General features: G+C 36.5%; 1 protein-coding gene across 5 annotated transcripts in view; it reads right to left on the bottom strand.

The window, feature by feature from the left end:
- LOC146472144 (transformation/transcription domain-associated protein-like) overlaps nt 1-11,123 on the bottom strand; it is a 155,352-nt gene that overhangs the window by 136,888 nt on the left and 7,341 nt on the right. For 4 of the 5 annotated variants that reach the window (XM_085119858.1, XM_085119859.1, XM_085119860.1 and 1 more), the window contains exons 8-24: nt 10,277-10,360; nt 10,062-10,118; nt 9,733-9,900; nt 8,572-8,646; nt 8,393-8,481; nt 7,071-7,306; nt 6,227-6,453; nt 5,094-5,147; nt 4,805-4,896; nt 4,019-4,220; nt 3,253-3,274; nt 2,707-2,823; nt 1,979-2,068; nt 951-1,023; nt 812-869; nt 179-232; nt 49-87 (exon numbers count right to left, since the gene is read on the bottom strand). In XM_085119858.1, coding sequence (XP_084975984.1) covers nt 49-87; nt 179-232; nt 812-869; nt 951-1,023; nt 1,979-2,068; nt 2,707-2,823; nt 3,253-3,274; nt 4,019-4,220; nt 4,805-4,896; nt 5,094-5,147; nt 6,227-6,453; nt 7,071-7,306; nt 8,393-8,481; nt 8,572-8,646; nt 9,733-9,900; nt 10,062-10,118; nt 10,277-10,360 — 1,737 coding nt within the window. The remainder of the gene's footprint in view (nt 1-48; nt 88-178; nt 233-811; nt 870-950; nt 1,024-1,978; nt 2,069-2,706; nt 2,824-3,252; nt 3,275-4,018; nt 4,221-4,804; nt 4,897-5,093; nt 5,148-6,226; nt 6,454-7,070; nt 7,307-8,392; nt 8,482-8,571; nt 8,647-9,732; nt 9,901-10,061; nt 10,119-10,276; nt 10,361-11,123) is intronic. The other variant, XM_085119861.1, reaches the window with a different exon arrangement.

Genomic DNA, 11,123 nt, shown 5'->3' with positions numbered 1-11,123 from the left:
TTAACAAAACTTAAACCACAACATCTCACTCAAGCATAAACTTCATACCTGAAGAGCATAATTTGTGTGAATCCGTTCCACCAGGTACTAAAAGAAAATCAAATTGTGTACATGTGAATACTATATCAAGTCACAACAATTTAAGACAGAAACTGAAATTGTTCATCTTTTAAAATACCTTGATGCTGGCAGTAAAGACTTCTTTGAAGGTGGATGTGTTCATCATGGTAAACTAATTGTACAAAACAAACAAGGAATCAAATCAGCACATGCCCATTACAAGTGTACATAATGTACATGAAATTTATTTTTATAGGACATAAAATTTCCAACACACATAAAAATTTGCCATTATTTCCTCAACATACTACAGAATTAAATGAAAAACACTGAATGATATTAAACAGACTTTTTAAGACAATTTTGGGCAAAAACTGACTTTAAAACAAACAAACTGTAACCAAAATGACTCATACAAAAGCAAGATAATGGACAGCAGTTTTCTATGGCCTATACTTACAGACCACAAAATGATGTCATAAAAAGTTCAAAACTCAAGTAGTTTCACTGCCAAGTTTTGAACATTTTATGGTGTAATTTTATGGTAGTGCCATCGATTTGTTTTTTTACAACAGCATGGAAAAGGTACAAATGGAATTGGCTTTATTGCACATTACATCTAAAGTCATTTTTACTGTCTGTACTGTAATGAGCTAATCAGTGCATGGCTGGGAATTTTAACAGTTACTTTAAAAACCCAATTCAAACAGCCAAACAAAAAATACAAAAATATACAAACTAATATACTTACAACTCCTGCAAAATGTTCCAATATTTCCTTTTCTTCTTTCATTCGTACTTGCTGAGAGCTACAACAAGATAAAACACTTGCTGTTATTTCAGGGTCTTTTGACTGCAGGAATAATTTCTTGATCAAATTAATCTAATACCTTGGCGGCCTGAGGTAATACTGTCCTGTCTGAGGACTCACTGACACTTGGTAGATATCCAGTGCCTGCAATGCTGAATTAACAGTCAAAGTTTTAACAACCGATGGGAATAGAAATGCCTAGAAATCCTTGCTGATAAACCCAAGCCCCAAGAGGCTACAGCATCTTTATCCAAAACTTCTGAAAACTCTTCAAAAACTCATTAATAATTCATAAGCCCATTGACCTATCAAATGGTTGATAATACATCATGTGCAGTGACTTTATATTGATAAACCTCCTCCTTATTAGCGTGTGGTGTTTTATCGATAAACCTCCTCCTCCTTAGTATGCGGTGTTTTTCTCGTATCACAGAAGCATAATTGTCATGAAGTCTATTGACACACACTTTTCCAGGAATGTTTTTGAAGCCATTAAAAAAATTCGCAGCACATGTTTTATCGGGCCTAAAACCGGACAAAACACTCCTGCTCATTTTTTAAACATTACTTCATTTGCTAATCAATGTTTCTTAGATCATAGTTGGCTCAAGAATTCACCCCTCACCAACTATCAGCTACTAAAACAAATCTTGGGCTAACAGTCTCATTGTTTTAAAACAACCAGAATAAGATGGAAAGGATTCGAATGAAATAGAATGATATGGCAAATGGTATAAGATGAAAAAAATTCATAGTAAAAAATGCAATGAATAAAAATAAACTGTAAAATTCTGAATACTGTAGATAGGCCTCCTGAATACCAGACCTCCAAATTATCAGTGCCAGAAAAAAAAAATCGTAATTTTATGACTAAGCCCGGCCTCCCAAATGAAAGTCCTGGAGTGTTACAAAATTAAGCTGTTAATGTTTTAATGTGATTTTATTGTCAGACCCAGTTCACCAATAATTATTTTGAAATGCAAAACTTGCTCAGTAAGGTCTCTACAAAACAAGCTTCACTTAGATATAAGCTCATAAGAAATCTCCTAATTATAATAAGGATTCAACATAAGTCCAGGGCTTGCACAAAACAAAGCAAATGCTTACCATATTTGAGGAGCCTTGTGAACAGATGAGTCTCCCACGGAAGGAATGTTTTATTGGCTTGAGCAGAAGCTGGAGCATTGATATCACTTGCTGCAAGAAAACAAACACTGTGATCTACCTTGAACATAACAAACCAAGCAAATAGGGAGGGGGGGAGCAGTGATGGTGTAGTGGTGGGAGCACTCTCCTCTAAGGTTCGATTCCCGGACTCGGCGTCATATGTGGGTTGAGTTTGTTGCTGGTTCTCATCCTTGCTCCGAGAGGTTTTTCTCCTGGTTCTCCAGTGTTCCCCTCTTGTCAAAAACCAACATTCCCAATTCTAATTCAATCTGGAATCTGAGAGCCACAGGTTGGCCAGTGGAAACAGACTGTTAACTGTCACCCTTATTAAACAAAGTTGATTGATTAATTAATTCATTATTTTATGTTAATCAAATTAATGTTATGCAGTGGCAGGTAGGAAATGCTACATTCTGTAGGTCCTTATTGTCTTGTCATTAATGCACAAAAACAAAAGCCTCAAAGTGTCAAGAAACTGGCGGGATACGATCAACAGAGACATTAATTCGTTTGATACTGTGAAATCATTTTTTAGGTAATTTTATTATTTTATTTTTAATTTGCAGGGCCCCACTGAAAACCACCAAGTAGAATGGGCTCCCTGGATAAATATTATTATTATTTAATTATTATTATTATTATTATTATTATTATTAAACCTGACTTACTTCCTGACACTTTACACGAGCCAGCACCCCATGTGATGGTCTTGACGCCACACACCAGTGTCTTTACCATGCTGCGGCAATCAGGAACTGAAAAGGTATTTGTAGGGCTGGGACCTACTAAAAGCAAATAATAAAATAATATTAATATTAACAAATGTAATGGCATGGCTTGTTAGGAGGAGGGGGGGGGGGGGGGGAGGATAGACGGACCTCCAGGGCAGTAAATTAAAGGGGATGAAACTGAAAGAGAATGGGATATTGAAGTGGCAGGATATATAGGTGATATATACCAAAACTATTATATATTGCATCGTAATTTACATGTACAATGCCAAAAACACAGAATGGAAGGAGTAATTAGGATTGGAGTAGGGAGAGGGGGAGGGAGGAAACCAGGACAGTGATGGATGTGGGAGGGTGGAAAGTTTACATAAGTTTGTCCCCAACCCATCCCTGTATCCCTGACTTATTTGCCTTCAAGTTTTAAAGAATCTCTCCAATCATAATTTTATGCTTTAAGCAAGGTTAAAGAGAAGAGGGACTAACCTGGAGAAGATGCTGTTGCTTTCTGTAAAAAGATAATCAGTTTCAATTAGTACTGATATTTTACTTTTTCTCAAAATGTCACAATAATTGGAGTGTCACAATGTCACAATAATATTGTGGTCCAGTATCTGAGTGCTCTGAAGCATAGCTTAAACAAGAAGTTCCGGTATAAAAGGAGCAGGGCCAGGCCATTCTCACCTTCAGTTGTCAATCAACCATCTATAGTGTAAACAACCGACAAACAACATGTGTCTTTTCTTCAGCTTTTACCGATAAAATTGGCTTAGTTTGCAGAATAACCCTTGTTAAGCAAATTAGAACTTGATAACTTATATTGCTGTGATGATTTTATAAAATTTTGAGGAATTTTTTTTCCACATTTTTCTCATGCCCGCAAAGGAATGAAATGAAGAAGGGACTTGCCCTTTTATAGCGGAACTTCTTGTTTAAACTTTCTGATGTGTGTATATCAAGACTGACCAAAAAAAATACTAAAGGAAATTGATGTTTGGAAGTCCGAACTGCAAAATAATATACATCACAGGAAAATTGAGCAAGCTATAAGCTTGTGGGGTCGTGTTATCAATTGAAAGAGTAAATCAAAGAACAAAATATAAATTAAAATCTTTCTCAGTACAAAATTATCGGGTAGTACATCCTGTTCACCACGTTCTACTTAGCAGACACAGAAACAGCGATCGTACTGCTGTTCGATTGTGAGTTTTTCCCAGGGCAGATAATGATGATATGAAAAAGGTTTGATCACCTTGACTGAATCTTGATCCTGCTTCTCTGTAGATTGCATTTCTCCAGTTGAAGAAGAGCTTGATGTACTGGAGGCAGCAGGTGTTGTTGATAATGAGCTGCGATCAGGAGCTGTGCTGGACGACGCTGATGACGGCAAGGATGAGCTGGAACTGGATTGTTGAGAAGACTGCTGCTGTGCTTGAAGCTCACTCATCTGTGGGCTGTGAAAATAGTTTCTCAAACTCATTAATAATTTATAATGAGAAAACAAAGGATATCACCACCATAAAAAAGGCTTGAAAATGTGATCTTAAGTGAAGGGGTTCAAAAGCCCTAAGTGACTTATGTCGCTAGATTCTCTTTCCAAATTGCCTTGTATTCATTTGTGAAACAAAAGGAGAATTTGACCCTAAATCAAAGTCACTTTGGGCCTTATCCACGCACCCCCTCAATTATCAAAACATTTGGTGAACTTCTGCTTTGAATAATCTCCCAGAATTTACTCATGGCTTGAGAAAATATAATATCAAACACTCAAAAAAGAGTTTCGTCCAATTTTGAAACACCTCAAAGATAGTTTAAAAAAAACTTGGCTGCACCTCATTTTTTCAAGCCACTTCTTGGTGCGTGGAAATCAGAAGAAACACTTTTTCTGGTGGTTGATATATTACTTACAATACACAAAATAATTTTATGTCAAAGCAAAACCCTACAATGGAATCTAGCATTGTATCCCAGCACAAAAGTATAAATTTTAATGATTTATGGAGTAACAATAGTTGCAAACTATAATTACTGTACATACCACCTGTTGAAGATTGCTGGAACGTGGTGCTTAGCAATTGACTGAAATTTCCTCACAAACACCTCTAACATCCTCATGAGGATTTCACGTCCCTGAAAAAAGGTACCATTTAATTTTTAAAACAATCACAATCTCAATGAACGTATAATAGATCAGACATCACTTGCATGCTAGACAATGATATGGTGCTGTAATGATATTGTAATCGTAATCACAATCACAATCACAATTAAAGGAAGGCAATAACTTTTCAAGAAATGATGTTCAGTAACAATGAAAATGTACTCACTGTTCCTTGTTCATCACTTTTCTGTCGGATACACTCTACAAGATTTAACAGGAGCTAAAAAATGAAAAAGACAACAATTGGCCACCACTTTAAAGGGGCAGTGTCAACTATTTCGGTGTTACTTTAAGTGGGCACAAAATACCATTGAATCGATGGAATTGCTGAAATAATGGTTCAGTTTTGTTAACAATAAGCCTACTAGTGCACAGAAACTAGTATTAATTATGTTTGGTGGTGGATGGCTTGGATGGAAATGGATTGCAACTTGGTTCTTCTTGTGTATTTTAGATCAGATGTTAAGAACAGATTATAGTCGTTCTTCCTAGGAGAAATCCTTAATTCTTGGTTTTCACATGACGTCATAAAAAACTGAAATTCATAACTAAACACAATTTTGGGTTTTTATCTTCATCACATATAAGAAAATCTAAATTTCTATCGGCTTGCTTGTTTTCAGCAGGATAGCATTCTTTGTTTTGAAAATAGAGCAGTTTGAATTTTAGATTTTTGCACAGTACGTGACAGAAGGATTGCAGCTCTAAACATGTCACGTACATGAAAACATCGATTCGCCTCGTGTTTTTTTTAGGTCTGATCAGCTAACATGTAATAGAAGCGTTAATGTCAATGTGTGAAAGTTCAGCAGAGAGAAGAAAGGCTTTGAAATAGCCAAGGTAAACTCCAGATGTTTTTGCTGGTTTCCGGCCGCCATGTTGGTGCCCATACTAAACTCTGTAATTTTCCATGGTACATTTTCTCGAATAACTCGATTAGAGGATATCGCACAGCCCTGTAGCTTTCACACATTGTTTATGTATCACTCTTCTACAACATATCAATTTCTTGACTTTATCTATTGAATGGTTGAGGATTTTATTTTTTCACTTGCGTGACAGTGTGTGAGGTGAAAACCACCTATATTTTCTTCTCGGTGTTCTAAGAGCAATTTCATGTTAGCAAAAAGGTTTTTGTCAAACAGTTGACCAGTTTTGACCAAAATACAGCAAAGTCGCCATGACAGTCCCCCTTTAAATGCACAAAAAGGGGTCATTAATACATGCAAAAAGAGTTTAGCCTTATGTTACAGATTAAAGCTTGAGTTGCTTGTACAAGTACAGTGAGGAGAAACATACCTTGCATGACATGGTTTGTATGCTAACGGGAAGTGAGTCATCATGCACATTCTTAGAAAACATGTGCACCGCAAGCGACAGGTGAGGCAAAGGCAGATGAGTGCGCACATGGTGGACCAGGTCAGCTAGAGTGCTGTAAGCCAAGGGTCGCAGGGATTCTTTGGTTGTCCACCCTTTTCCGATCAAAACCTCTTCATCAAACAACTGGTCAATGTGAGGAACAAATCCTGTGGAACAAGATGGAAAATGACAGGTTTGAAAGGTAAGTCTTGCATGCCAAGCCTTTTTGCTCACAGATATGGAGTTCATAGTCTGAAACTGTTGTCTTAAGCTATTTTTGTATGGCAGTTAATTGTATATTATTTTTTGAAGTGCTATTGGGCATTTTATTGAATATAGTGCCATCCCATTTTATTATAATTATCAATTGAACATAATATTTAGCAGATCTAGGGGGTGGAGGGGGGGGGGGGGGAGTTGGGGACCAGGTCATCCATGCAATTCTCAAAAAAAGTAAGGTCTGGAGGACTGCAATTTTTTTAATTCTAACTGAAACATTATTTTCACTCTGGATCCACAAACCCTAATCTTAGATAAAGCTCCAGAACACTGCCTTCTTTTAGCTGTAGTTGATGACAGAGTTATGTTGTATAATTACATGTTATGTATTACTGATTTATGCTGCCTTCCCTGTTACTTTGGCACTACACCACAAAACTCCCTGCTGCTAGGACCAAACCATTGGGTTCATTAATAACCATGATCAAATTAACAGGGTTCTACTGTACATCAATCTACCTTACTAACCTATTCTGAACTTTTACACATTCGCTTTTCCACTTACTGTTTCTGAGATCTGTGGCCAGAATATGTCTGGCGGCAATCAGTAACTCTTTCCTGAGATGAGCAACTTCCTGTGGACAGTACCGCAGGAGGCCCAACATTCCACCAACCATGTTCTGTGAGTAGGTGTTCACCATGTCTTGATAAATCCTGATAATGTAGGCTAAGAACGACAGCGTCTTGATCTGTGCTGCTACAAAGTCTACATACACTTCCTTGTTGAAAGTTGGAGATTTTCTAGAGCAAAGATGTGAAAAGGAAATGATATAATAATAAAATCTTTATTTGCCATTACAAGTAAATATTTATAAAAAGTAATTGTATAATAATTAGAAGATAAATAAATGGTGAAGAAACCTAATAAAAACCATTAAAGTTACCATGTAAGTTCAGAGAGAAAATTTTTGAATTTTCATTTTTTTACACAAAAATAAACTTCCCAGTAAGTTCTTACAAACAAAAAAAAATTTAGAAAAAGAGTGAGTATTTGCCGAGAAATTGGGATGTAAATGATTTCCACCGGAAGTTAAATTTTACTTTGATTGACAGCATATTGCTGCAGGTATAACAACCTGTTGTGATAATTGTGCGAACCATCTTTCTATAGTCTTGAGCCCCTCATGTTCCCGCACTTTGAATATGCTGTATTTAGTGGAAGAACTAATGCATTTTTCCTCGAGTATGAAACTGAGATAAAAGAAGACAAAAGCTTTAAGCTACACTTTAAAGTAGGTAAAGGTCTTAAAATCTTCCACCAAAGCAAATATTTGGAGATGCACTTGTTTCAATTTGCAAGTCCGTGAATCGCGCTTTGTAAGCTTCCTTTTTTATTATTTACGGCTGAACGTTATCAGCTCACTGAATCTTGTGTTCAGGTGTGTAAAACTTACAAGTCGCGGCAAGCAGAAACAAAACAAAAAAGCAGAATCATGTCCTATGTCTTCATCTTTTCTCACGTCAGCCGTCACTATAACATAACTAGTAAAGGGAAAGTCGATGCTTTCGCTTGTAGCGTTTTCACGAAGACTTACTGTATTAGCTGATGGTAATTTCCAAAGTGTTAAATGGAGTCAACTCTGTTAAACAGTTTCGTTTAAACATTTTCTTTCAAGTGTCAAACGAATTTGTTCTTTGATATTAGGGTTCAAGGGTTAAGTCTGCCATGAGATAGAAGTGGGAAATCACACCAAAACTGCTGCAGTAGATGAGTATGCATCACTGATCAACGATAAACAGTATGTAGTTGTAATAAGGTACTAATAAATTTAATACATGGTATATAACTGGTCATAATTTTGTCAAAGTGCTTTGTCAGGCTCCTACCTTGCTGTAAGAGAAGGCTGAAGAATGATGGTGTTCATGATCAGTGGAATAAAATCAGCTACAACACTGTGTACATTCTGTTTGTACAGCTACATAAAGAAGCCAAAACACCAGAGTTAGACAATTCCTTTTAACTAATCAAAGATTGGAAAAAAGACTGCAAACAAGCCTCTACCTACCTGATACATCAGCACAACGATGATTGGTAACTCAGCTAACACTTTAAGCGAGTTCACTGCTTTAGGAATTGTCGTCTACAGAGAAAAAAATTAAAGACCAGAGAAAGATTCTTTAAAGTTACAATGCGGTGACGTACAGGTTTTGAAACCAAAAATATACTAAATACTGATACTAATAATTGGGAGCTCAGGGCATATAACCAACCTAAATGCATTTGAGAAAGCTTTTTAAGAATTGGTTCATGCTTAGCGTGCGTATATCGAGTTATGAATGCACGCGGGAAGTTTGGAGAGCATGAGAGAAGCGTAAGAGTTGCTCGAGGCGTAGCCGAGAGCAACTCTTACTAGCTTCTTTATTGCTCTCCAAACTTCCCAAGTGCATCCATAACTCCATATACGCACAGCTAAAAGCATAAACCAATTCTTTTATAACATAGTGAAAATAAAGTAAATGATTCCTGAAAAACAGGTTTTGTTCCAGATTAATTACAAAATTCTCTGTAAAAAACAAAAGGCGAAAATGGTTTCTCATATCGGTTTAATCTTAATGTTTCATTAAGCTTCATGCTCTTATAAATATAGATCTTTTATGGTGTTGTTTCTCTGTAAAAGTTTTTTAAAAACACAGCGCGCGCATGCTTCCCCCATCTGACTTGCACAGGTCATCGGATGGACGCACGGCCGTGCGTATGTTGAGAAATGTACCATGATGACGCCAATAGGAATTAGATCAGGATGCACGCGCGCTATGTTATAATTGTTGTTTTAGCTCAGATTCACCACCTGGCCTTGAATTCCTTCATAGCTCCAACATTTTACCTGCTGCTTCATGCTTCATACTTTTTGCAATAAATGATAATGGCGAGATTTCCAATTTTATCACAAAACAAAGTGCAAGGCAGCATATAATACATTGGAGCAAGGTTTCCTGAAGGAATTCAAGGCCACATGCAAAAAACATGAATCTGAAGCAAAAAGGATTCTGAAATGCGCATAGGTCGGTTATGCTCTCAGCCTTACAATTTATTATTTCTAGAGTGTTTTATACTAAGTCTAAAAGTGCCTGACAAGAAATATACTATAACATGGTTAAAAAATCTGTTGAGCAGTGCAATGAAGATGCAATATTTAATTAAAATTTGTCATACTGAACAAACAAACCTGTTGCCCACTCTTGCTGCTTCCCACATCACCAGTGTTTAAGGGGGAGGTGGTAGATGCCGCTCCAGTGCTTATCCCAGGGGTAGTGGAGGTGGGTGTGGTGGTGGCATTACTCTCTGGTGGCAAGAAACCAGTGGCTGATATTGGCACCACATCGAAGAATTGTTTCTGGCAAAAAAATAAAGACTCGCAATATTATATGGCATATGCTTTACTGCCATAGTACTGAAAGTGATTGTTGATTATCACAGGCATTGAAAACTAAAATATTATAAATATTTACTAATAGTGATAATTTATTAAATAAATTATCCACATGAAAATCATACCACATTAGTTGGCAAGTCTTTATAAATTGTCTTTACAAACTGTAGGAAATGTTGTATCTGCAAAACAAAACAATGATAAAATTGTTATAATAATTATTAATAGCATTTACATGTATTACTATCAGCACCAGATACAACACAACAACCCCTCATACAGGTACAACATAAACAAATTAGAAACCACAGGAAATTGGTGTTAATAGTTACTGTATTACCTCAGATTGTAACGGTGGTCGGAACTGTTTGTGAAGCTCGATGATGATTCTTAAACACACCAAGACATTCTCTTCATTTTCAATCTGTTGAATTAAATAAGAAATATACAATAATAATAACTATGAAGAGAAAACAAAGGAAATCACTACGGTGAAGGAGGTTTGGAAATGTGATCTACAATTTGGTGAAAGTTTGCTTTGATTTTCTCCAAGAATTATTGATGGTTTGAGAAGCTATATCAAACACTCAAAAGAGTGTTTCATCCTATTTCCAAACACCTCAAGTGAGGTTGGTTATAAATAAAAAAAAAACTCGGCTGTACCTTGTTTTTCAACCCACTTCTCGTTGGTTTGGAAATTGGATGAAACACTATTGTGTTGATTATTATATCACATGACAAATAAGAATATTATAAACATGTAGAATAATTACTATGAATCACTAATCAAAAATCAAAGAACATTTGAAGACTACATCCAGTTTAAGGACGATGTATTATTCAGTAAATGACACAGGCATACTCGGAAAAAAAATCCGAGTGCTCCTATCAGGAGTCATACCTTAAAGACCTTCCGGTTACTAGTTCGGATGCTCTACCACTGAGCTACAGAAGACTCAAGGGAGCTAAGGCCATTAAACTAGGTTCATGGGACAAACATCCTGCATACTGCTAGGATTGGAATGTCATGTGTGGCATATGCGCAATGGAATAAAGGTGATGGAATAATTATATTTATTTATTCGCTAGGCTAACGGGGAACAAAGATGGAGGCGAGGAATGCATACTTTCAAGCTCTTGGATAAAAGCCTTCGTTGCTCAACCATTTAGCCTTGACTAAGGTAACA

The sequence above is a fragment of the Pavona decussata genome, unplaced genomic scaffold, assembly GCF_977016875.1.
Source record: "Pavona decussata unplaced genomic scaffold, jaPavDecu1.1 SCAFFOLD_101, whole genome shotgun sequence".
NCBI lineage: Eukaryota > Metazoa > Cnidaria > Anthozoa > Scleractinia > Agariciidae > Pavona > Pavona decussata.
The sequence above is the reverse complement of the archived record's forward strand: the minus strand, read 5'-3'. Positions and strand labels throughout refer to the sequence as shown.